This window comes from Pelobates fuscus, chromosome 12 (assembly GCF_036172605.1).
Source record: "Pelobates fuscus isolate aPelFus1 chromosome 12, aPelFus1.pri, whole genome shotgun sequence".
Taxonomy (NCBI): domain Eukaryota; kingdom Metazoa; phylum Chordata; class Amphibia; order Anura; family Pelobatidae; genus Pelobates; species Pelobates fuscus.
In genome coordinates, this window is record NC_086328.1 from 38,441,184 (window position 1) to 38,468,045 (window position 26,862).

Here is a 26,862-nt window from a genome sequence, read left to right on the forward strand (position 1 = left end):
GATGTTCAAAAGCCAGTGCCTGTCCCTCTTTCTTTCCGCCCTCCTGATTCAGCACTGAATTAGAAGGAGGTGGATTGTAGGAGAGAGCAGAAGACTCTTCAGCTGTATGTCACAGAACATTAAATATTCTGCAAACTACAGATAGCAGGGAGGAGAGGCTACTCCAAAGCCAGTGAGATAGCAGGGAGGTAGGTGCTAATAGGAAGCACCAGCCTTGCTTCCCAGGGTATAGTTATCTAGTGTGCACGATTTAGTATATTTTGCTCATGAGTGAACTATATTGTGCACACATGACTTAAACCATGAGCATGTGTTGACTATCTCATGGGCACCATCTACTAAATTGTGCACCTGAGATAGTACAGCGTTGTTACAGTTTAAATCATGCTCCATTGTATGCTGTCTAAAGCTTTTATTTCCCAAGCATTTCCAAAAAGTCTGAATAAAGAAATACAAAAATAAAACATTTGAAATTTACAGAATTTTACATTTGTCTGAAAAGTGATCTATTCCGAAAATTGCTGTTTAATTCTACGTTTATTCGCTAGCTACCCATCCAATGATTTAAAAACATTTAGTAGTGAAGGGGTTAAGATTTATTCTTTCTATAATCTCCCATGTTTGAGTACATTACAGAACACAGCAATATAACGTATAGCAATGCATATATAAACCACAGTAAATGCGCCTATAAAACGACTTTCTTACTCTTACCCGAAACCTCACTTCACTAAAAGTTGCTCCACTGCTGAAATATTTGGTCCTGTTAAATACAATTATGTTTAAGAGTTTCCATTCTCCTTTGCTTGCAAGTATATTTTCTGACCGTTGAGTCACAGTGGAGGAATTATAGATTTCACCCATCACAATTTCTGCATCTAAAGAAGGAGACAATGTATAGGATACAGGTGTTGTAAGGTTTATTTAGCATTCTCATGTATGACTACATTACAGACATCATGAAAGTGTTAAGGTAACATTTCCATGCATGAAAACAATGTATATGCTGCTTGTATACAGAATGTACATGCTGCATGTAAACACAATGTGTATGCTAGATTTATACAGAATATATATGCTACATGTATACAGAATGTATAGGCTGCATGTAAACAGAATGTGTATGCTACATTTATACAGAATGTATATGCTACATGTATACAGAAGGCTGCCATCAGAAATTTTGGGGCCCCTGACAAAGCACAAGGTCTGGGCCCCCCCTCCCCGCCCCCTCCCTCCCGGGCCCGCCCACGCCCTACCTAGTCCGCTGACAATGATGCGGGACTGAATGTGGTGTGTATAGTGGAAGTGAATTAGAATGTGTGTAATGGATGTAGTGTTTGTGTGTATTAGATACTGTTTGTGCAGTGAATGCAGAGTGTGTGTTTGTGTAGCGGATGCAGTGTGTATAGTGAACGCAGAGTGTGTTTGAGTAGTGGATGTAGTGTGTGTACAGTGATGTAGTGTGTGTTTGTGTAGTGGATGTAGTGTTTGTATGTACTAGATGAAATGTGTTTAGTGGATGCAGTGTCTGTAGTGGATGTAGTGTGTGTATTAGACGCAGTGTCTGTGTATAGTGAATGCAGAGTGTTTCAATTTGTGGTGGATGTAGTGTGTGTACTGTGAATACAGGGTGTTTGTGTAGTGGATGCTGTGTGTACAGTTAATGCAGAGTGTGTGTCAGTATAGTGAATCCAGAGTGTGTGCATAGTTTAGTGAATGCAGAGTGTGTGTTAGTGTGTAATGAATGCAGAGTGTGTGTTAGTGTGTAGTGAATGCAGTGTGTCAGTGTAATGAATGTAGTGTGTGTGTTAGTGCAGTGAATGCAGAGTGTGTGTAAGTGTGTAGTGAATGCAGAGTGTGTTAATGTGTAGTGAATGCAGAGTGTGTGTTAATGTGTAGTGAATGCAGAGTGTGTGTTAATGTGTAGGGAATGCAGAGTGTGTGTTAATGTGTAGTGAATGCAGAGAGTGTGTTAATGTGTAGTGAATGCAGAGAGTGTGTTAGTGTAGTGAATGCAGAAAGTGTGTTAGTGTGTAGCGGATGCAGAGAGTGTGTTAGTGTGTAGCGGATGCAGAGTGTGTGTTAGTGTAGTGAATGCAGAGTGTTAATGTGTAGTGAATGCAGAGAGTGTGTTAGTGTGTAGCGGATGCAGAGTGTGTGTTAGTGTAGTGAATGTAGAGTGTGTTAATGTGTAGCGAATGCAGAGTGTGTGTCAGTATAGTGGATGCAGTGAGTGTGTTAGTGTGTAGTGTATGCAGAGTGCATGTCGTATTAGTGAATGCAGTGTGTGTATTGTATTAGTGTATGCAGTGTGTTTGTTGTGTTAGTGTATGCAGTATGTATGTTGTGTTAGTGTATGCAGTATGTATGTTGTGTTAGTGTATGCAGTGTGTGTGTTAGTGTATGCAGTGTGTGTTGTATTAGTGTATGCAGTGTGTGTTGTGTCAGTGTATGCAGAGTGTGTTGTGTCAGTGTATGCAGAGTGTGTTGTGTTGGTGTATGCAGAGTGTGTTGGTGTATGCAGAGTGTGTTGTGTTGGTGTATGCATAGTGTTGTGTTGGTGTATGCATAGTGTTTTGTGTCAGTGTATGCATAGTGTTTTGTGTCAGTGTATGCAGAGTGTGTGTTGTGTTAGTGTATGCAGTGTGTGTTGTGTTAGTGTATGCAGTGTGTGTTGTGTTAGTGTATGCAGAATGTGTTGTGTCAGTGTATGCAGAGTGTGTGTGTTGTGTTAGTGTATGTAGTGTGTGTGTGTTGTGTTATTGTATATAGTGTGTGTGTGTGTGTTGTGTCAGTGTATGCAGTGTGTGTGCTGTGTCAGTGTATGTAGTGTGTGTGTGTGTGTGTTGTGTCAGTGTATGCAGTGTGTGTGTGTTGTGTCAGTGTATGCAATGTGTGTGTGTGTGTGTTGTGTCAGTGTATGCAATGTGTGTGTGTTGTGTCAGTGTATGTAGTGTGTGTGCGCTGTGTCAGTGTATGTAGTGTGTGTGTGTTGTGTCAGTGTATGCAGTGTGTGTGCTGTGTCAGTGTATGTAGTGTGTGTGTGTTGTCAGTGTATGCAGTGTGTGTGTGTGTGTGTTGTGTCAGTGTATGCAGTGTGTGTGTGTGTGTTGTGTCAGTGTATGCAGTGTGTATGCATGTGTGTGTTGTGTCAGTGTATGCAGTGTGTGTGTGTTGTGTCAGTGTATGCAGTGTGTGTGTGTGTGTGTGTGTGTGTGTGTTGTGTCAGTGTATGCAGTGTGTGTGTGTTGTGTCAGTGTATGCAGTATGTGTGTGTGTTGTGTCAGTGTATGCAGTGTGTGTGTGTGTGTGTGTGTTGTGTCAGTGTATGCAGTGTGTGTGTGTTGTGTCAGTGTATGCAGTGTGTGTGTGTGTGTGTTGTGTCAGTGTATGCAGTGTGTGTGTGTGTGTGTGTGTGTGTGTGTGTGTTGTGGCAGTGTGTGTGTGTGTGTTGTGTCAGTGTATGCAGTGTGTGTGTGTGTGTTGTGTCAGTGTATGCAGTGTGTGTGTGTGTGTTGTGTCAGTGTATGCAGTGTGTGTGTGTGTGTGTGTGTGTGTTGTGTCAGTGTATGCAGTGTGTGTGTGTGTGTGTGTGTGTGTGTGTGTGCTGTGTCAGTGTATGCAGTGTGTGTGTGTAAATGTGCTGGGGTGTGGGGGAGGGGGGGGGGGCATTTTAACATAATTAAAAAAAAAAAAAATTGTTTCTCCCCCCTCCCTGCTTACCTGTGTCTAGGGAGGGGGGAGATTCCATCCCTGGTGGTCCGGTGGCATGGTGGGGCCCCCCGGCTTCCCACCGCAGAGGGGGCCCAGGCAGCACACAGCCTCTTCTCTTCTCTCCTCCAATAACTCTCGCGAGACCCGCGGAGCGTTGCCATGGCAACCGGGTCTCGCGAGAGTTATTGGCAGAAACGAGAAGAAGAGAAGCTGTGTGCTGCCTGGGCCCCCTCTGCGGTAACAGGGAAGCCGGGGGCCCGGGGCTGCACACATAGATAGCGATATTCGCTATCTATGTGTGCAGAGAGGGAAAGTGGGGCCCAGGACTGCCAGAGCAGTCCGGGCCCCCCAGGGCCGCCGGGCCCGTGACAACTGTCACGGTTGTCACCCCCTGATGGCGGCCCTGACAGAATGTATAGGCTGCATATATACAGAATGTATATGCTGCATGTATACAGAATATTATTAAGCATTATTTTATTAGAATGCTTAAATCTTTTTTTCATATAGCTTATATAAAGACCATCTATTGAACATCAGGCTGCCTGTTTTGTGGCTTTTCTGGTGGTGAAAATAGATGGTGGATAGAGGCACTTTGGATAGGTTTTATTCTCTTGCTGGACTGTTTTTCTGTTAAAGCTGTTTTGTATATAAAGGTTTTAGTAATTTATTTTATAAAAAAAAAAATAGTTTTATACAATATGCCAGATGTAATAAAATATATAATACACAAAATATTGTACTATAGTGAACAAAGTATTTATTTAATCTATTGGATGCATCACGATAAATGGCTGTACCTTTTTTTTTATTAATGGGGAAGTACTGATTGGCTTAAAGCATCATCTAACCTCTCTAAGCCAATCAGCGGTGCCCCTGCCAGGCGTCACTCATCAATTCCTGTAACGGCTATCCAGAAGCTGGATGCTTCCTGGGGTTACTGTAGATCACTGTTGGAATGGTTAAACCGTTCAAACAGGGTTTAACTCCTTGAGGTATAAGTGCGCCTGGGGGTGTCCTGGTACCATAACAACTTAATTTAGATGAAGTTGGTATGGTTACCAGAGTGTTCCTTTAGGATGCATTTCTTATCTACCACATTATTCATGTCAAAATTACAATGTTACACTATTGCATTTTTTTTCTCTCTCTTTTGTATTATTGTACATCCATCACTGAACACCGCTGAATGCTGTGCATGAAATACATGTATCCATAAGTGGGGATTATAGCACTGCACGCTAATAAAATTGGAGCTGGTTTGGGGCTCTATAGCATGTGAGTGGGAATTCTCTTTTTTCTTTGTTGTGTGTTCTCTTTTTATTGAAATATACTGCACCACTGAATCTCTTCTCTGCCTTTTTTCATGTACTCGTGGATTAAGTCGTGTTAGAAGCAAGACCATTTGGCACAAAGCCAGGAGTGATATCTGTATCATTCTGTTTCACCACTAAATAGATGTTACACGTTGCTACTAATGATTGAATTGTAACATTGCCTGTTGCCTCCTGCACCATTCACCGCAATGTATCTTGATATACAACATGCCCAATTATTTTAAATAGAATGTGCATCATATTCCATGTACAGATTACCAAGTGTCATTCCTGCGTCATCTATGCATACATTTAGGGCAAGTAAAAAGTATGCAGACCAATACTAATTTGGAAAACCACTCAGACGCCTATAACCACTGTCCTATATTGTCTGTCTATTTTGGATTAACTACTAGGCTTAGAAATGCAAACGTAGTTCTGTAGCTTAAGAGTTAAGATCATTTTAAAAATCTTTCAGATACTCCTCCTCTCTCTTCCAAATCATAAACAAAATCTATATGTCACCTACAGGAGACTAGGGTTTCTCCCCAGACCACACATAAATAGGTTGACAAAACTGGGGGCAAACTTAGTCGCCACTGTATTTCCCTTAATTTGTAGAAAAAATAAATATTCAACCAGAAAAATAAAATGTTTATTTTATTTTTTAACCATAAATTATAAAAACTAGTTTGGAAAACGTCTGAAATAAATGCTTCTACTAAGCGACCCATTCCCAAAAGGACTTGATGCAAATAAAAGAAATGGGAAGTGCACAATTGGATAATACATCAAAGATACTCTGGAGGGCGCTACATACCCGCCATGCAAAAAAATATTTACCAATCTTGTTGCTTTAAAACACTCAAGAGCATAAAAAACAAGGAATGAAAAATTACTAGCCATATGCATAGATAAAACGCTCTGTAACTCCTACTATGATACCAATATCCAGGATCAACCAAAGGACAATAATACCTGGGTATGCATAATAAATGGTAGTGGTAGTCCCGAATCTTTTCAAAGTGTTCCTTCTCTGCTAGACGTGCTTCATCCCATCACCATCTGGATTTCCTCAGGAGTTTATTTGAGACTACCACTAGCCTTTATTGTGCATACCCAGGTATTATAGCACCCAGGAGTCTAGACCAGTGGGACTTTGTACTACAATTTTGTTGCTCGAAAAGAGGTTGGTCTTGAATTTTGGTGTTTTATCTATGTATATGGCAATTCATTTTTAAGCTTATCACCTCTTTTGAAATAATCTCACTGAAGTAATTTGATTACTCTTTTCTTTTAATGCATTGTTTATCATGGTCTTGGAGTATGTATTTAAAGCTACAATATTGGCATTCCGTGTGTGTGTGTGTGTATGTATATATATATATATATATATATATATATATATATATATATATATATATATATATAATCATTGCCCAGTAGTGTATATTTGGTGTAATATCCAATTGTGCACTTCCCCTGTGTTTCATACCATTTTATGGTTGCCATCTATCAAGTTAGGTTAAAAATTTGCCCCAGAACGAGATGATTAGACTAAGAAGGAACTTTTCAGTATTTGAAGTATTCAAAGAACATTCATCAGCCATCAAAGAAAAAAAATGGTGGTTGCTATTATTGAAGAAGCATTATTGATAGATAAGAAAGTATTGTAACAACCGTCAAAACATTTTCCACAAGCCAGGAAGAACATTATCCTAAAATTATCCCTGACTATAATAGGGAAAATGTAAGACTAAAGATTTTTTTTAAGAAACATTGGCATATCCTGCAGAAGCACAAAGCCCTTAAAGATTTGACAGTGAAAGAACCAAATATAATGTTCAGAGGTGCACCTACTTTTAAAATGAAGACTTATACAAAATTAACTTTTAAATAAAAAACGGTTTACCTTGTACAACTAGTTAAATGTTAACCAACAGATTAGTTGCAATGCACTGACAGACCAAAGTTAAGAAGTCAAGCTGTTGTCAAACTTTTAACTACTTAAATAGGAGGGATAGGCGAAAGAGCACTACTGGCACTATAACCACTGCACATCTCTGTTGTAGCTATACTACTTGTAGTGTTTCTTTAAGCTGTAATTTAAGACTGCACATTACATAACTCATTATCATCATTATATTCCTTGCTTGGTTTATTTATATTGTACATACCTAAGTACACGTAAGAACCAAAAGTCAGGTTACAAGTCTGTGTGTCAAAAGGGAACTTGAAAACATCTAATTTGCAGGTGCTAACAATCCGTAATGGCCTTGCCTCAGTTACTTTACCATCATATTCAAGCATAAAATAGGGAAATACTAGTGGTTTGGAATTTCCATCAATCCTGGATAGAAAAAATATATAATTATTTAACATTACATGAACCATGAACTCGCTTCATGCATACACCAAATAATGGGAAAATGACATGGTGAAATGGAAAATATTATCTTACATTTAATGGTCACATATTATCATAGAAACATATCATAAAAATTTTGAATCAGACGGCAGATAAGAACCATTTGGCCCATCTAGTTTGCCCAATTTTCTTTATACTTTGATTAGTCCCTGGCCTTATCTTATAGTTAGGATAGCCTTATGCCTATCAAACGCATACTTAACCCCTTAAGGACTCGACTGTTTTTGCGATGTTGTACATTTGCGACCAGGCATCTTTTTACACTTTTGTGGTGTTTGTGTTTAGCTGTAATTTTCCGCTCTCTCATTTACTGTTCCTATACAAACTATATATTGTTTGTTTTTTTCAGGACAAAAAAGCCTTTCTTTACATATCATTATTTATATAATTTCATGTAATTAAATTTTTTAAAAAATTAAAAAATATGATAAAAAATTGAAAAAAATACATGTTTTTTTACTTTTACTTGATAAAATTTTTACTCATCTACTAAAGGGAATGAAAACAAACTGCTAAATAGATTCAACATTTTAAAAATACCCAGTGTTTACATGCTTTTTTGCTATTTTTTGCAAGTTTTTTGCAAGGCTCATATTATGCATAACTCTTTCTTTATTTCCTCAGCAGCAAAGATAGAGGAATATAAATATTATCAAATTGAAAGGAAAAAAATGTATAGGTACACAGGCAACCAATAACATAACAGAGGAAGTGACTATATAAGGCCTGTGTCTCCCACAATCCCCCTCTTTCTTTGCTGCTTCCTCAGACAGCTAAGTGTCTTACTTGAGCTCTCCTACTCATTGCATTTTATTTTGTGATGTTTACTTGTGGTTAATGTCTTTTTGGCTTATTGCTTATTGCTATTATTATTATACTTTTATGTGTACTTGGTATTTTCTGTTACCTACATCGTTGGTGTACTTGGGTGTTTCCCCTCCCTCCCGTGCCTGTTTACCCTGCACGCTTCCCAGCGCTACCCTCTGCCGCGGCGATCCTTTCTCCTTGCAACCGCGGCTGGGTGTGCTCGTTTCCCTCTCGCGGGCTGCCCGCGCGGGTAGGCGCACGCGCCCCTTCCCCCTGCCGGGAGCCTGTCCACGAGCGCACTCTGACACGTGCGGTGGCCATTTTGTGCGATCACTCGCATCACTCCCTGTTCTGCCGTGCGGTCGGTCTCTGTTTTGCTCCGGGTTCCCCTGCTACACCAACGATCAGGTCATAATTTGTGTTGTTTTTTCTGCTGGGTTAATCAACCCATTTATCTAGTGCTTCTTTTATACTTCACTTAGTGCCCGTTTTTCTCTAAGTGACTACTGCCATTATGCAGGATAGTAAAGATGGGCCTACTGATCCCTCTGGGGATTTCCCAATTGATAACCCTGAGGGTGCTATGGCCTCTCAGCAGTTCCAAGCCTTATTAGAGGCCACTATGGCTTCCTCCCTTCAAAAGGCTATTGCCTCAGCAATGGGGGCTGTTTCATTCTCCTTTACCCAGTCACTACACTCAGTGTTTTTGCCTTACATGGCTACCCCTGCCCCCCTGGGTGTGGGGTCCCCTTCCCCTGCCCAAACTGTGCCGGGTGCCCATAAGGCGAAGGCAAAATCTCGACATATCGACTCCCACTCCCTCTGGCGGTCACAGATAGCGCGCCTCCCACGCACACAAGAGCCCCGGCCGGGCTAAAAAGGCTAGATTGTGGAAACGGGCTTGAGCCCTGGATAATGGGTTGGATACCGACCGGAGTGTGGAAGATGATTCCGATATTATGGAGTACGACTCCTATGTTGAGGGCGAGTCGGGCGAGGATCTACCCCCTACGGGTGTAACCCCTTCTGGGTCCTCTGCCAACCCCCGAGGGAAGGTGCCAGGCCCCGCTGAGGATGATAATAAAGCACTTTTAGACCCACAGGGTAACCCCCTGTTTGACCCGGACGACCTCCGTCACCTGCGGTCTGCTGAATGGGTCCCTCCGGACCAGATCGCCCAATATGTGGCTAAACGGATACGCACACCTCTATCCAAAGAAGGCCGCAATAAGTTGCGCGCCGAATGCCCACGGCCTTCCCTCCCTGGCGCTGCCTGTAAGACCCCAGACGTTGACCCCCAAATGGCCCAATTTTTAAATAAGTCTGGCTGGAAACCTAAGAAAGGTCTAGATCACTCCCTGAAAGGGTGCCAAGACACACAAGATACACTGGGTCCCCTGTCGAAGCTGTACGAGCTTCTTGACGCCGCTAGAACTGGGGACTCTGTTTTGGATATCGATGTGGCCATCGGGTAGGTCCAGCGGGCTATCTGCCTTCTAGGGAATGCTAACACGGCTATGTCTTCCGAGAGACACAAGGCAATTCTCTTAAAAATAGACCCTAAACTGGCCGCTATGACCGTGGCGGAGCCTGATTCAGCCGATGAGGGGATGTTGTTCGGCACATCCTTCGTGAAGGACATGGGATCTTATGTCAAGACCTTTACGGCAATTGACAAGGCGCAGACAAATATGAAGCGCGTATTCGCGCCCAAGGTTTTCGGAGGGGCCGGGCGTAGCAGGAACCGTCCACCCGGCCGTGGTTTCCGAGGCTTGTTCCATGCCACCAGAGGTTCCTTTTTTCCCTCCCGAGGATTCCAAGATCCGAAAACGCCTCCCTTCTTTCCGGCAAGAGGGAGATCATGGGGCTCCAGATACCCCCGTGGTGGGTCTTCGGGCAGACGCCCTTACGGTGAGTACCCTTTCTTCCCCTCTCGATCATGTTCGGGTGGCGGGGAGGCTGGCTTTATTCTACCTAAGGTGGGCAGATATAACCTCAGATGCTTGGGTTCTGCAATGCGTAAAGGGTTATCAACTAGAGTTTGTTTCCCTGCCTGTTCAAATTTCTGCCCCCAGGGAATTGTCTCCAACATTTTCAGATGGAAGGCATTCATTGTCTCAGAGACCTTCTGCGACAGTCAGATTGTATGGTTCCAATAGCGGTGGAGTCCAGGGACTACTTACACTTCACCTGGCACGGACGGCGTTGGCGTTTTACATGCCTGCCGTTCGGTCTCTCCTCGGCCCCTTGGTGTTTCACCAAGGTAATGAAGCCGGTGGTGGCGTACCTCCGTACCCGGGGGGTTCGCCTGATCATTTACCTGGACGACATCTTGATCATGTCCCAATCGATGGAATGCCCGGGGCTGCATTTGGACTGGACAATCAACCTTTTGCAGAACCTAGGTTTTCTGATCAACTGGGACAAGTTGGTCCTGGCCCTCGCCCAGTCGATGGAGTTTTTGGGGTTCCAGGTGGATTCCATACGGCAATTCCTGTACTTGCCGGAATCCAAAATGAAGGCCATCCAGAAGGAGCTTCGGCGAGCTCTTCGAGCTTCAGACTTATCGGTACAGCAGTTAGCGAGGATCATCGGTCTGCTGGTGTCCTCCATTCAGGCGATATTCCCAGGCCCTTTGCATTACCGGGCCCTCCAGCGGTTCAAGGGGTCGCACCTACATTCGGGCCACTCATACGAATCACGGATATGTTTGGACGAGAAAACACGGATATGTTTGGACGAGCTGGTATGGTGGCTGGCGCACATGGAAGCCTGGAACAGAAGGGCGATTTTCGGTTCCATTCCGGACGTGGTCATAGAATCAGATGCCAGCTTGCACGGCTGGGGTGCTCGTTGTGGCAACATTTCCACAGGAGGCAGATGTTCCGACACAGAGAAGTCATTACACATCAACTGCCTAGAACTCCTGGCAGGGGCTTTTGCGATTTGCAGCCTTACCCCTGGACGGGCGAACTGTTGCGTTCTCCTCAAGTTGGACAACGTATCGGCGGTTCGATACATAAATCACCTGGGTGGCACCAAATCCAGGATGTTGGCTCTCTTGGCAAAAGATTTTTGGCAGTTCTGCCTTTTCAACAACGTTTTGGTGACGGCGGAACATATTCCGGGTCTGGACAATTCGGGTGCGGATTGGAATTCCATACATTTAAGAGACTCTGGAGACTGGCGCTTGCTTGTCTTCCGAAGCCTAACCAGTTTGTGGGGACAATTCGAGATGGACCTGTTCGCCTCTCGCCTGAACACTCAGTTACCGAAGTTCTACAGTTGGAGACCGGATCCGGCGGCAGTAGCGACGGATGCCTTTCTTCAAGAGTGGCCGCCGGGCCGCCTGTATGCCTTTCCTCCATTCAACATGATTGCTCGCACAATCTCGAAAATGGTTTGTCACGACTGTTGTCTGGCTCTGATCACCCCTCTGTGGAGATCCCGTCCATGGTTCCCTCGACTGATGGAGTTGTCAATAGACTTCCCACGTCTGTTACCGAACTTCCAAGACCTCCTTCTGGATCCGGATGGGAACTCGCACGAATTGGTATTACGGCGTCAGTTGCCCCTGGTAGCGTGGTTCCTTTCAGGGGACGCTGGATTGTCCCTGACGTTCCACTGTCACGTTTAAACATTTGTTATGAAGGAACACAACTGCAGATTTCGTATAGTTGAATTTTTATTAACGAAAGTAAAAGGAAAAGACTTTAATTCCAATTTACAGGTACTGAAGCTTTAAGTAGTAAATGATAACTGAAGTCCACAGTTACAGGCACTGTAGCTTTAAGGAGTAAACGGTAGTAAATTGCAGACACTGAATCAATAAAGAGTCTCTTAGTAGAGTTAACGGTTTAGGTGATAAGTAATTATAATAGCTGTTCCATACTTTAACTGAAGCAAGACAGATGCAGATAACTGATATGAAGTATGAATTGAAGTTAGCTGTAACGGGATTGTTTTTTCCGAAGGACTTTTGGAGACAGGTAATAACAGCTTTTAAATGCAACTCTTATCACATTGGTTTTACTTAGCTTCCGGCACATAGAACACTGGTTCCCGAGATCTCCTCAGAGGCGTATGAAGAGTGTTTAATCCTTAGTCGTGGATGAGGAGAGGTGAAGGGAACTTTGCAGAGTCTTTCAGTCCGGTCTGGTAGCAGAGGCTTTCACCATGAAGTTGTAGCCGGGTTGTGAGTAAGGAACGTAGTTCAATAATCCAGCCCTGATCAGCTGGTGCAGTCAGATTAAATAGGCAGACCGTGTCATAAAGGGGTGTGGCTAGGCTCCGTGGAACCAGGAAGTAAGAGGATACCATAGTTAAGGCATGACAGTACCCCCTCTTTAATGAGCAACCTCTGGGTGCTATTGACTTGGTTTAGAAGGGTAACGCTTGTGAAAATTGGAAACCAATTTGTCAGCATGAACGACAGAGGAGTTTTCCCATGTATCTTCATCAATTCCATATCCTTTCCATCTGATGAGGTATTGTAAGGAGCCACGATGGATCCTTGAATCCAGTATACTTTGAATTTCGTATTCTTCTTCACCCTGGACCAATATGGGATCAGGAGAAGTAGTGACATTTCTTTGGAAAGGGTCAGGATGATGAGGCTTCAACAAGGACACATGAAAAACAGGATGTAGCTTTAAAGTTGGTGGAAGTTTCAATTTAACAACATTACGGTTGATAACCGATATTATTGGAAAAGGACCAAGGAAAAGAGAACTTAACTTCTTTGATGGACGATTTGTAGAGATGTTCTTTGAGGAAAGCCAGACAAGATCACCAATTTTATAAGAAGGTGAAGGTTGTCTTTTTGTATCAAAAAACTTCTTTTGATTGGAGGAGGCCAATTCTAGATTCTCATGCAATTTCTTGAATAAAGAGGACATATGAGAGATTTGATTCGAATCGGAGAGATTAGATGAAGAAACTGTCTGAGCAGGAAATGAAGAAGGATGAAATCCATAATTGGATAAAAATGGAGTCATTTTACTGCTGGTATGAAAAGAGTTGTTGTATGCAAATTCTGCCATAGGTAACCAAGTTATCCAATCGTCTTGTAAGTGAGAGCAATAACATCGTAGATATTGTTCTAAGCATTGGTTGACTCTTTCAGTTTGTCCATCTGTTTGAGGATGATATGCAGATGATAGTTTACGTTGGATATGAAGAGTGGCACATAATGCATTCCAAAATTTGGAGGTAAACTGAGTTCCTCGGTCTGAAATGATTTCGTCTGGCAGTCCGTGAAGTTTGACTATGTTATCAAGAAATATTTTCGAAAGTTCAGAGGATGTGGGTAACTTCTTTAAAGGAATGAAATGAGACATTTTCGTGAAGCGGTCTACCACCACTAAAATGGTGGTATGATGATGAGAAGGAGGTAATTCTACCAAAAAATCCATAGAAATGGATTGCCAAGGTCGTTCAGGAATTGGTAAATTCAATAATTGACCAAATGGTTGATGATGGGCATGTTTTGATCTTTGGCATACAGAATAAGATTTGACATAAGATTCAATAGTTTGGTCTTGACGAGGCCACCAATAGTATCTTTTAGACAATTCAAGGGTCTTTTTTATACCTGGATGACCTGCCAGAGGAGAATCATGAATAAATTCGAGTACTTTAATTCTGAAAGAGGGAGGTACGTAAATCCGGTCTTTGAAGTAGTAAAGACCGTTTTTCTTGGATAATTGAATTGATTTAGGAAGTTCGAGAGCATCTTCACTGAGATCTTTAATGTCATCAATAAGAGAAGATAAGATTCCAATGACTTTAGGCGAAGGAGGTTCAATTTGAGTGTCTTTATGGATCCTGGAAAGGGCATCAGCCTTTTTGTTTCTAGACCCAGGTCTAAAGACGATTTGGAAGTTGAACCGGGAAAAAAAGAGATTCCATCTCACTTGTCGAGCAGACAGTGTTTTATTGGAGTGAAGATATTCGAGATTTTTATGGTCAGTATATATGATTAAAGAGTTCTGAGCACCTTCAAGAAGGTGTCTCCAGGTTTCTAAAGCCACTTTGATACTTAATAATTCTTTTTCTCCTGTAGGATAATTCTTTTCGGCAGGAGATAATGATCGTGAGAAGAAGGCAACAGGATGAAGAGGTTCTTGAGGAGTTTTGTGTTGAGAAAGGACAGCTCCAATTGCAATTTCCGAAGCATCCGTTTCAAGGACATAAAGATATGAAGGATTTGGAAGTTGAAGAATAGGAGCTGTTGTAAATTTTCTCTTTAATTCAGTGAAGGCAGTTTGAGCCTTCTCGTTCCAATTGAAGGGATGTTTTTTACTGATAAGTTGATTGAGTGGGTGAGCTATTTCAGAGTAGTTTTTAATAAATTTTCTGTAGAAGTTGGCGAACCCTAGAAATCGCTGTAATTCTTTTACTGTAGAGGGAACAGGCCAGTTGATGATACAATTGACTTTTGAATTATCCATACCTATTGAATGAGGGGAGATGACATAACCTAAGAAGGTTATTTCTTTGACGTGAAAAACACATTTTTCGGGTTTAGCGAATAATTTGTGAGTTCTGAGTCTTGATAATACCCATCTGACATGTTTTCTATGTTCCTCAGGAGTGTTGGAGTATATGAGAATATCATCTAAATAAATGATGACACAGACGTCCAATAGGTCTCTAAAGATATCATTTATGAAATGTTGAAAAGTTGCAGGGGCGTTGCAGAGGCCAAAAGGCATCACCAGATATTCGAAGAGGCCATATCTTGTTCGGAAAGCAGTTTTCCATTCATCATTAGCCTTTATCCTGATGAGATTATATGCCCCGCGAAGGTCAAGCTTAGTGTAGATGGTAGCAGTTTTCAATCGTTCAACCAGTTCATTTATGAGGGGAAGAGGATAACGATTTTTAACTGTTATTTTGTTTAAGGCTCTGTAATCAATGATAGGACGTATAGTCTGGTCTTTGTTTCTTACGAAAAACATACTTGAGGCAGCAGGTGAACTAGAGGGTCTAATGAACCCTTTCCGTAGGTTTTCATCTAGATATTCTTTGAGAATTTGTAATTCAGCCTCAGAGAGAGGGTAGATGTGCCCAAAAGGTACTGGGGCACCAGGTATGAGGTCTATAGGACAATCGTAGGAACGATGAGGCGGGAGCGTTTCAGCTTCTTTTTTACTGAAGACATCTGAGAAGTCTGAATAACAAGAAGGTATGGTTGGTTCTTTGGAGATTTGAAAAATAGGAATTTGCTGTAAACATGTTTCTTTACAATAATGTGAGTTAAAGGTGATAGAGAAAGGAGACCATGAAATTTGAGGGTTGTGGTTCCTTAACCAATTGATCCCTATTATAACGGGATAGAGAGGTGATGGAATAACATCAAATACTAGAAATTCAGTATGAAAATGATTGGTGGTTACCTTTAGAGGGATGGTTTCATGAAGAATCGGTCCCGAGGAGATAAAGGAGCCGTCAATCACTTTAACAGGAACAGAAATGGCTTTTTGAACACAAGGAATTTTATTCTTTGTTACAAAGGTTGAATCGATGAATACTCCATGTGCACCAGAATCGATGAGAGCTTCAGTCACAATTCTCACCTTATCCCACTGTATTACAAGGGATACAGGTGTGAACGGAGTGGTCGATGTTGAGGGGGTTGCACTGAAGATCGCAGAGGTATAGGATTGTCGACCGGCCTTTGTCCGTTTTAGTAAGGGACAATCAGAGACCAGATGATCTTGAGAGGCACAATACATACATAGGTTTAATTGACGTCTTCGGTTCTTTTCTGCAGGAGTGAGAGGACTTCTTATTACCCCTAATTCCATGGGTTCACTTGGTAAAGAAGTTTTTTCTGGAGCTTTTGAGGGAGTAAAAGATTTTCGGTCTTTAGAATGAAAAAGGGCTTTTTCTGCCTTTCTTTCTCTTAATCTTCTGTCAATGCTGATTGATAAGTGAATTAGAGCGTTCAAAGTAGTAGGGAGTTCTGTTCTAGAGAGTTCATCTTTTACAGCTTCAGATAAACCAATTCGAAACTGGTTGCGCAATGTGATGTCATTCCATTGCGTTTCAACAGCCCATCTTTTGAATTCAGCAATATAATCTTCAACGGGTCTATTTCTTTGCTGTAGTGTTCTGATTGTTAAATCAGCTGTAGCTTGTTTATTAGGATCTTCATAGAGAAGAGACATGGCTTCAAAAAATTCATCCAGTGAGCCTAAGATGGGGTCATCATTGTCCAAAAAGGTATGGGCCCAGAACATAGGTTCACCTCTTAGAAAGGAAATAACTGAAAAAACCTTAGATCTTTCTGTGGGATAAGCTCTAGGTTTTAAAGCAATCAATAGTTTGCAGGAATAAAAAAACTCCTTATATTTGGAACGATCACCATAGAATTTTTCAGGGTTACATACAGCAGGATCGCTAGCCGAGAGCAGAGTAGTATGAGGAGTACGAGTTTGTAATTCTCTGACATAAGTGAGAAGTCTCTCGTTAGTGACTTGCAGGTCTTGCACACCTTGGGTTAGTGTATCAACTCTTTGATTCAGCGTAGTTATAGTAGAATCGAAATCTGCTGGATCCATTACAAGGGCTGGATTATTCTGTCACGTTTAAACATTTGTTATGAAGGAACACAACTGCAGATTTCGTATAGTTGAATTTTTATTAACGAAAGTAAAAGGAAAAGACTTTAATTCCAATTTACAGGTACTGAAGCTTTAAGTAGTAAATGATAACTGAAGTCCACAGTTACAGGCACTGTAGCTTTAAGGAGTAAACGGTAGTAAATTGCAGACACTGAATCAATAAAGAGTCTCTTAGTAGAGTTAACGGTTTAGGTGATAAGTAATTATAATAGCTGTTCCATACTTTAACTGAAGCAAGACAGATGCAGATAACTGATATGAAGTATGAATTGAAGTTAGCTGTAACGGGATTGTTTTTTCCGAAGGACTTTTGGAGACAGGTAATAACAGCTTTTAAATGCAACTCTTATCACATTGGTTTTACTTAGCTTCCGGCACATAGAACACTGGTTCCCGAGATCTCCTCAGAGGCGTATGAAGAGTGTTTAATCCTTAGTCGTGGATGAGGAGAGGTGAAGGGAACTTTGCAGAGTCTTTCAGTCCGGTCTGGTAGCAGAGGCTTTCACCATGAAGTTGTAGCCGGGTTGTGAGTAAGGAACGTAGTTCAATAATCCAGCCCTGATCAGCTGGTGCAGTCAGATTAAATAGGCAGACCGTGTCATAAAGGGGTGTGGCTAGGCTCCGTGGAACCAGGAAGTAAGAGGATACCATAGTTAAGGCATGACATCCACAGACAACTCTCTTGCTCCTCGATAACGCCTGGGCTCCGGGCACACGATCAGCTTACCGTGCTGCATGGAAGTCTTGGTCTGGTTGGTGCATGGAACGGGCAATGGATCCCGTATCTGCCCCTCTCCATTTGATCCTGGAGTTCCTCACGTTCCTGTTCGACTCGGGCAAAGCGTACAGAACTATCAATCTTTTCCGCTCGGCTATCTCTGCCGGACACGGCGGTTTGGAAGGTTTACCCGTCGGCAGGCATCCTTTTGTATGCCGCCTTCTTAAGGGTATTCGCCTCGCCCGTCTGCCTCGGACGCGTTTTTCGCCTTTTGGGACGTCAACGTTATGTTATAGTTCCTGTCGGGTTGGTGCCCTAACCAAGAATTGACTCTCAAGCAGTTATCCTTCAAGCTGGTTATGCTGCTTTGTTTGATCTCTTGTAAGAGGGTCTCCGATGTCAGGGCCCTTGACTGGGGTGCCATTGTGTTTACTCCTGAAAGTGTTACTTTCAATATATCTAGGAGGACTAAGTCGGCATCCAAATCCTTTGTGTATCCCAGATTCTCGGGATGCCCGGCACTCTGTCCGGTGGATTGTCTGAAGGATACCTGGATGTTACACGGATGTTTCGTTCATCTGATCGACATCCGCTCTTCATTTCCTTTAAGGCGCCTCATCAGCCAGTTTCGACACCGACGCTAGCGCGTTGGATTCGTTGGCTTTTATCCCTGGCGGGTATAGACACGTCTATCTTTACACCTCATTCTGTATGGGGTGCTATGGCCTTGAAGGCATCTACAGTAGGTTGCCGCCTGGAGGACATCATGCGCGCTGCAGACTGGTCTCGAGAGTCGACCTTCAGGGACTTCTATTTCAGACCAATTGAACACATCGCATCTCAAGTGGTGGCACAGCTTTGAACTTGCATAATATGAGACAACCCAGGGTATTCAATATGGGGTATGTCCAGTCTTTTTTAGCAGCCACCTAGTCGCAAACACTGGCCAAAGTTAGCGTTCATATTTGTTTGTGTGTGAAAAAAGTAAAAAACTAAATTGAACGCTAATTTTGGCCAGTGTTTGTGACTAAGTGGCTACTAAAATAGACTGGACATACCCCATTTGCAATACCTTGGGTTGTCTTATTTTGCAAATGGTATGCCATCATAGGGGTAATTCTCATTCCTGGGCTACCATACGCTCTCAAAGGTAACATAACCAACCTGGCCATTTTCAATGTAAAAATATTGGACCCATATATTTGACCCTGTAACTTTAAAAAACGCTATGAAATCTGTACATGGGGGGTACTGTTATACTCGGGAGACTTTGTTGAACACAAATATTAGTGTTTCAAAACAGGAAAACGTATCACAACAATTATATCATCAGTAAAAGTGCTGTTTGTGTGTGAAAAATGCGAAAAAAGTCACTTTCACTGACAATATCATCGCTGTTATATGTTTTACTGTTTTGAATCACTAATATTTGTGTTCAGCGAAGTCTCCTGAGTAAAACGGTACCCCCCATGTACAGGTTTTAGGGTGTCATAGAAAGTTACAGGGTAAAATACAGTGCTAGCAAATTAAATTATCTGGATTTTTCGGCCTGGGTTGGCAGGCAGGTCCCTTAAATTGCAATTAAAAAAATTACTTAATTATGTAAAAATATTACATAAATACGCACTTAGAATTTAAATATATATGCATATTTATATATTGAACTATACGTGTATATTTATATAATTATTTATGTAATTTTGTTTATGGACATATGTATATTTTTTATTTATTTATATATACATAGATATATATACACAATTTCATTCTAAGTGTATTTTGATATAAATATATATATATTAATATCAAAATACAGTTAGAATAACATTTCTTATAGATATATAATATTTTTTTAAATGTGTATTATTTTAAAAAAATATTTAATTTAATTTACTTGTTATTTGTATTTTATTATATATATATATATATATATATATATATATATATATAATATATATAGTTATTATATATATTTTATATATGCGTGTGTAATTTAATTATAAGTGTAGTTTTATATTAATATAAGTACATATTAATATAAAAATACACTTAGTATGACATTATATATATGATATATAGACACATTATATAGATATAATATATGTCTATATATCATATATATATACACATATATAATAATAATTTTTTAAATTAATATTAACCTTTAATTTTTTTTTATTTTATTTTACACTAGCAGGGAGACTGCCTGTCAGCACAGGCAGTCCCCCTGCTGGCAGACACATGGACACCTATTGTGACCATGTGATCGCTCAGTGGGGAGACTGTCTGGGCTGCAGGCAGTCTCCCCACACTGGGAGCAACGCTGATCGCCGCCGGGGGAACGACATAAGACTGTTAGGACGGTTCAGGACCGTCACTGGTCGGCAACGCAAAAATGCCGATGACGGTCCTGAACCGTCCTCGGTCCTGAAGGGGTTAAACTCCTTCACTGTGTTAACCTCTACCACTTCAGCTGGAAGACTATTCCATGCATCCACTATCCTCTCAGTAAAGTAATACCTTAAATTATTTTTAAAAACCTTTGCCCCTCTAATTTAACACTATGTCCTCTTATTGTGGTATTTTTTTCTTCTTTTAAATATAGCCTCCTCCTTTAATGTGTTGATTCCCTTTATGTATTTAAAGTTTTTACCATATCCCCCATATCTCGTCTTTCCTCCACGCTATACATGTTAACAGGGCCAGACTGGGAACAAAATTTGTCCCGGGCATATTTTTATCATAGCGGCCCACTAAGAAGGGGGTGGGGCAGAGAGGGTGTGTTTTGTCATCACTAATGACAAACACGCCCCCTCTCAAAGTGAGCATGTTGGTTCAATGCTCTTCCAGGGCAGACCATGCGCAGAGCTCTGCCGAAGAGCTCTAGCATGAGAAAAAAGCCCTGTATTTGTTCTGCACAGCGCAAGCAAATTTAACAACATGCTTGCACTGTGTTTCCTTGCAACTTGTCTCTGGTGTCTCTATAAATGGATACGAGAAGACAAAAATGCCAGGAAAGAGTATTGCGCATGTGTTTGGAGTCTGCTTGTGGTATTGCTTGTGTGCAGAGTGAGCTGATTGTGGTGTGGTATTGTGTTATAAGGTCGGTTTTAGTCGTGTTGTGTTTGGCTGTAATGTAAAAACCCTCCCTGGACTGACAAGGAAGGGGGGACATGACTGATGCAAGGCTAAGTAGTCTTACCTAAGTAGACTTACCAGTCAGCGTTAGAAAGAGCAGGGATCCTGACTTTCTGTCTAATTCTTCTATCTGCTGACACTGTTCGCTGTCAGAAAAATAAATAAAAATATATATATATATATTTTACAGACATCTTTCCACGTCTACCTGTACTCCTGCTCGACATGGACGTCTCCCAGGAGTCTTTGGTTGCCCTATTGCAAGCTTACCGGGCCGCGCACGGAGCGGGCTCGCTGGAGGCAGTGCTGGCCGGCGTGGAAGGTGTCCGGGGACCGGGAGCTACCCCGGGTTCCAGAGAGGCGTCGGTGTCGGTGGATGGCGGACGGCGGGCCAGGTGTTCCAGGATGTTGCGCCTGTCTCCCAGCCTGGTGAGAAGAGGAGGTGATGGACGCAGGAGTCGACGAGCTGAGGTGGCTGGTGCATCAGGGCCGAGCCTTGCAACATCCCCGAGAGCGGCCCGGCCACGGAGGAGGTCTGCGGTTGGATCCGGCAGCCAGGCCCAAGATGGAGGATCAGCAGGAAGATCGAGGAGTCCCCCTTCTCTTCCGGCGCAGCTGGAAGTGATGTCAGGACGTAGGTCACGTATGGGAGCGACACCAAAAGTGAGGTCAGAAGATGGCGCCGGGTCGCACCGAAAGTCGTCAGACAGCCACCTGGAACCGGGAAGAAGATGCAGGACTGGTATGGCGCATTGGGTGCCGCGTCTCGGGCGGCAGCCCCAAGGTCCAGACACCAGGATGCCGGCGGTCGGGAGACCATGTCGGCCACAGCACCCCTGGGAGCTGGGAGGCTCCAGGTTGAATCGAATGACGAGGATTCAAAGGAGGAGAGAGCTGGTGATGGAGAGACAGAATAACTAAGCCTGCCTCAATTTGGTGAGTTGGCCAGCGGTAGCGCATGGGGTTCTGCTGGGGATCTGGGCAGGATAGTGTCAGGGTACCTGAGGCCTCTACCTCTAAGGGAGGTAGAGACTTGGTGGTGTATCCGTCCAGGCGAGCTGTTTCCTCCGTTCCTCGCGGTTCATCCAGTCACTTAAACACCGGCCGCGAGGAATCCACGTCCTTTTCTAGCAGGACGCTCAATACGTGACGTCATGACGCTAGCACGAGCAATCTGTCACTCAAGTGTCCGATATCCAATCGGTACTTGTCAGAGGCGTGATTTCCATCCAGAGCCAGGGTATTTAAGCTTACTCCTTACTTCAGCTCATTGCCCTGTCGTGGTTCTAGCTTGTCTAGTCACTCAGTGCTCTGGTATTCTAGTTTGCTCTTTTGGTTTTGACTCGGCTCGTTGTACTACCCTGTTTCTCTGTTATCCCTTGACCCGGCTTGTCTCTCGCTTATCTGTCTTCTCGTTCCCTCGACCTCGGCTTGCCTCTGACTATTCTTCACTCTCGGTACGTTAGTCCGGCCATTCTAAGGCCCGGTATACGTACCTTTCCACTCTTTGTACTCTGCGTGTTGGATCCCTGTCCCGATCCTGACATTACGACAGGGCCAATGGATCCTGCAGGTACAAACAGTCAGCTTGGTTCTTCGGATCCCAGGTTTGACGCCATGGAACATAGGATGGATCAGATGGCTTTGGCACTACAGGCACTTTTGTCTCGTGCTAGTAATCCACCTGAGGAGACACGTACTCCTTCTATCTCTCCTGCAGTCTCAGGTCTAGAGGTAGCCACTGTAGGTGCTTCTTCCCGTATTACCCCACCAGTACGTTATGGCGGGTCACCGGAGAAGTGTCGTGGCTTTCTAAACCAGATTAGCATCCATTTCGAACTACAACCCCGCTCTTATCCTACAGATAGAGCAAAGGTTGGATTTATTATTACTCTGCTCATTGAAAAAGCTTTGAGATGGGCCAATCCTTTATGGGAGAATGATAATCCACTCGTCTATAATTATAATGCCTTTGTAGCTGCGTTTAGAAGAACTTTTGACCCTCCTGGCAGAAAGGTCAATGCAGCTAGATTAATGTTGCGCCTTAAACAGGACAATCGAACACTTGTGGATTATGCACTAGAGTTCAGATCCTTGGCGGCAGAAGTTAAGTGGAACGAACAGGCTTATATAGATGTGTTTCTGAATGGGTTATCAGATGTAATTCTTGACGAGGTCGTTACTAGAGAACTCCCTGAAAATTTGGAGGATTTAATTTCTTTTATATCTCGTATTGATGAACGCTTAAGAGAGAGGCAGAACACTCGAGATAGGACCCGTAGACCCTCCTTTAAACTAGCGCCTACCTTTCAAATCTCTGAGTTCGAAGACTTACGTATTCCTGAACCTATGCAGATAGGCAATACTCATCTCACTGAAAGGGAGAGACAGTACAGGAGAAGGGAGGGTTTATGTATGTATTGTGGAGTCAGGGGTCATTTACGCCTAATTGTCCCAATCGTTCGGGAAACGCTCGCACCTAAGTTCCTCTAGAGGACAGGTCTTGGGTGTTTCTACTTTGTCCTCTATTCACAACTACAAGGAGCTCAGGCTTGTGTTACCCGTTTCTTTAAAGTGGGAGAAGGGAGTAGTTAAGACTATGGCACTAATCGATTCTGGAGCTGCTGAGAGCTTTATAGATCAGGGTTTTGCTGCCAAGCATGCTATTCCATCCCAGTTAAAAGAGACACCTCTGGCTGTTGAGGCCATCGATGGTAGACCGTTACTTGAGCCTGTTATTTTTCATGAGACCATACCGATTAACTTGACTGTTGGCATCCTGCATAAAGAGGATATATCCTTGATGCTCATTTCTTCTCCGTCTATTCCCATAGTTCTGGGGTACTCCTGGCTGAGGAGACACAACCCTATTATTAATTGGGAATCAGGGGAGATAGTTTCGTGGGGAGAGAATTGTCAAGAAAAATGCTTGCGGAAGGTCTTACCTCTTGGATTAACTAATACATCGAATACCTCTGACAATCCTACAGAGACACAAATTCCGCCTCAGTATTTAGATTTAAAGGCAGTATTTGACAAAAAGAAAGCCGATACCTTACCCCCACACAGGTCCTTTGATTGCAAAATTAACCTACTCCCTGGTACCATGCCTCCCAGAGGTCATGTATACCCATTATCTATAAAGGAGAACTCAGTCCTAGAGGAATATATTCACGAGAATTTAGACAAGGGATTCATCAGGAGGTCCTCCTCCCCTGCCGGGGCTGGATTTTTTTTTGTTAAAAAGAAAGATGGTTCTTTGAGACCTTGTATTGATTATCGAGGCTTGAATAAGATAACCATTAAAAATGCCTACCCGATTCCCTTGATCACCGAACTCTTCGATCGTTTGAAGGGCTCTACAATTTTCACCAAGTTAGACCTCAGAGGGGCATATAACTTGGTGAGAATCCAGCAGGGACATGAGTGGATGACGGCATTCAATACTCGATATGGCCACTATGAATATACTGTCATGCCTTTTGGGTTATGCAATGCGCCAGCAGTATTCCAAGATCTGATTAATGAGGTTCTTAGGGAATTTCAGCAAGAGTGCGTCATTGTATACCTAGATGATATACTCATTCATTCTAGTGACATTGAGATTCATCACAAACAAGTCAGGAGGGTTTTGCACAAGCTTCTCCAGCATGGCTTGTACTGCAAGTTGGAGAAATGTAGCTTTGATCAAACCCAGGTAACCTTTCTCGGCTATGTGATCTCTGGGGAGGGATTTAAGATGGATCCGGATAAGCTCCAATCCATTCTAGAGTGGCCTTTACCCACAGGTCTTAAAGCCATACAGAGATTTATTGGTTTTTCCAATTATTATAGGCGCTTTATTAAGGGCTATTCTTCCATTATTGCACCTATCACTAACATGACCAAACAGGGGGCTGACACTAAGAATTGGACTACTGAAGCTCTCCTTGCGTTCAAGACTCTCAAGGAGCTTTTCGCTTCCGCTCCAATTTTAGTTCACCCTGACACTTCTCTGCCATTTTTGCTCGAGGTAGACGCATCAGAGACTGGTTTAGGTGCTGTTCTATCTCAAAGGTTGGGTGTTGATAAACCATTACATCCATGTGGATTTTTCTCTAAAAAATTGACCGGTACTGAAAGCAGGTATGACATTGGTGACAGAGAATTACTAGCGGTTATCAAGGCTTTGAAAGAATGGAGACATTTATTGGAAGGTACATTACATCCTGTTACCATCCTGACAGACCACAAAAACTTGTCCTATATCGGAGAGGCCAAGCGTCTGTCCTCCAGGCAGGCTCGTTGGTCGTTGTTTCTTACCCATTTCAATTACGTTCTGACTTACAGACCTGGGTCAAAGAATTCTAAAGCCGATGCGCTATCTCGCCAATATGAACCCTCTGCTTCAGTTGAACCACTTTTGTCTTCCATTGTACCCAAATGCAATATTATTGCTAATACCAGTCTCAAAATTCATTCCCCGCTACTTGACCAGATCTTGAAGTCACAACATCTAGCTCCCGGAAACACTCCTGAGGGAAGAAACTTTGTTCCTCCTGAACTTCAACTGGAGCTCTTACAATGTTTTCATGAGAGTAAAATAGCTGGTCATCCTGGTATTCGCAAGACGTACTCTCTGATATCCAAGGATTTCTGGTGGCCTTCACTTCGTAAGGATATTGAGGAGTTCGTCGCAGCTTGTGAGACTTGTGCCAAGACTAAACTATCTCATGCATCCCCATGTGGCCTGTTACACCCCTTGGACATTCCTGAGAAACCTTGGTCCTGTTTGTCCATTGACTTTATCGTTGATTTGCCTGCTTCCAAAAGACAGACTGTTATTCTCACGGTGGTGGATAGATTTACCAAGATGGCCCATTTCGTGCCATTACCTAAACTTCCGACTTCTCCTGAATTGGCGGAGATTTTTGCGAGAGAAATTTTTCGCCTACATGGGATTCCTTCAGAGATTGTTTCTGATAGAGGTTCTCAATTTGTCTCACGTTTCTGGAGATCCTTTTGTTCTCAAATGGGCATCAAATTGAACTTTTCCTCTGCCTATCACCCTCAGTCTAACGGAGCTGCTGAACGTACTAATCAAAAGATCGAACAGTATCTGCGTTGCTTTGTTTCCGAACACCAGGACGATTGGGTCGGTCTGATTCCTTGGGCGGAGTTCGCACACAATAACCTTGTTTGCGATTCAACTCGCTCTAGCCCTTTCTTCATGAACTATGGCTTTCATCCTTCGATTTTTCCTTCGGTTTCCTCTTCTCAGGGGATACCGTCGGTTGATGATCATGTCGCCAACCTGAAGAAATTATGGGATCAGACTCGACAAATTCTATTACATAGTTCCTCGCTGTTCAAGAAACACGCTGACAAACATAGAAGAGCGGCTCCTGTTTTTGTTCCTGGGGATAGGGTATGGTTGAGTACTAAGAATATTCGCCTAAAAGTTCCGTCCATGAAATTTGCTCCTCGTTACATAGGCCCTTACAGGGTTCTCACTCGTATCAATCCGGTTGCGTATCGCCTTGCTCTGCCACCTGCCTTACGCATTCCTAACTCTTTTCATGTCTCCTTGTTGAAACCCCTCATTTGCAACAAATTCTCCTCTAAGGTCTCCTCGCCTCGTCCTGTTCAGGTGGAGGGTCGGGAGGAGTACGAGGTCAGCTCCATCATTGACTCCAGAATTTCAAGAGGAAAATTGCAATATCTGGTCAACTGGAGGGGATATGGTCCTGAGGAGAGGAGTTGGGTACCTCAGGAGGACGTCCATGCTTCTCGCCTTCGCAGAGCATTTCACCTTCGCTTCCCATCTCGCCCCGGTTCATTCCGCCCGGTGGGCGTATCTGAGAGGGGGGGTACTGTCAGGGTACCTGAGGCCTCTACCTCTAAGGGAGGTAGAGACTTGGTGGTGTATCCGTCCAGGCGAGCTGTTTCCTCCGTTCCTCGCGGTTCATCCAGTCACTTAAACACCGGCCGCGAGGAATCCACGTCCTTTTCTAGCAGGACGCTCAATACGTGACGTCATGACGCTAGCACGAGCAATCTGTCACTCAAGTGTCCGATATCCAATCGGTACTTGTCAGAGGCGTGATTTCCATCCAGAGCCAGGGTATT

The 26,862-nt window shown here is 43.0% G+C and overlaps 1 protein-coding gene across 1 annotated transcript in view; it reads right to left on the reverse strand.

Annotated features, from left to right (window-relative positions):
• Positions 1-26,862, reverse strand: part of LOC134578578 (5-hydroxytryptamine receptor 3A-like) — a 68,975-nt gene that overhangs the window by 11,932 nt on the left and 30,181 nt on the right. Inside the window, exons 5-6 of the mRNA XM_063437547.1 lie at positions 7,211-7,383; positions 715-878 (exon numbers count right to left, since the gene is read on the reverse strand). Coding sequence (XP_063293617.1) covers positions 715-878; positions 7,211-7,383 — 337 coding nt within the window. The remainder of the gene's footprint in view (positions 1-714; positions 879-7,210; positions 7,384-26,862) is intronic.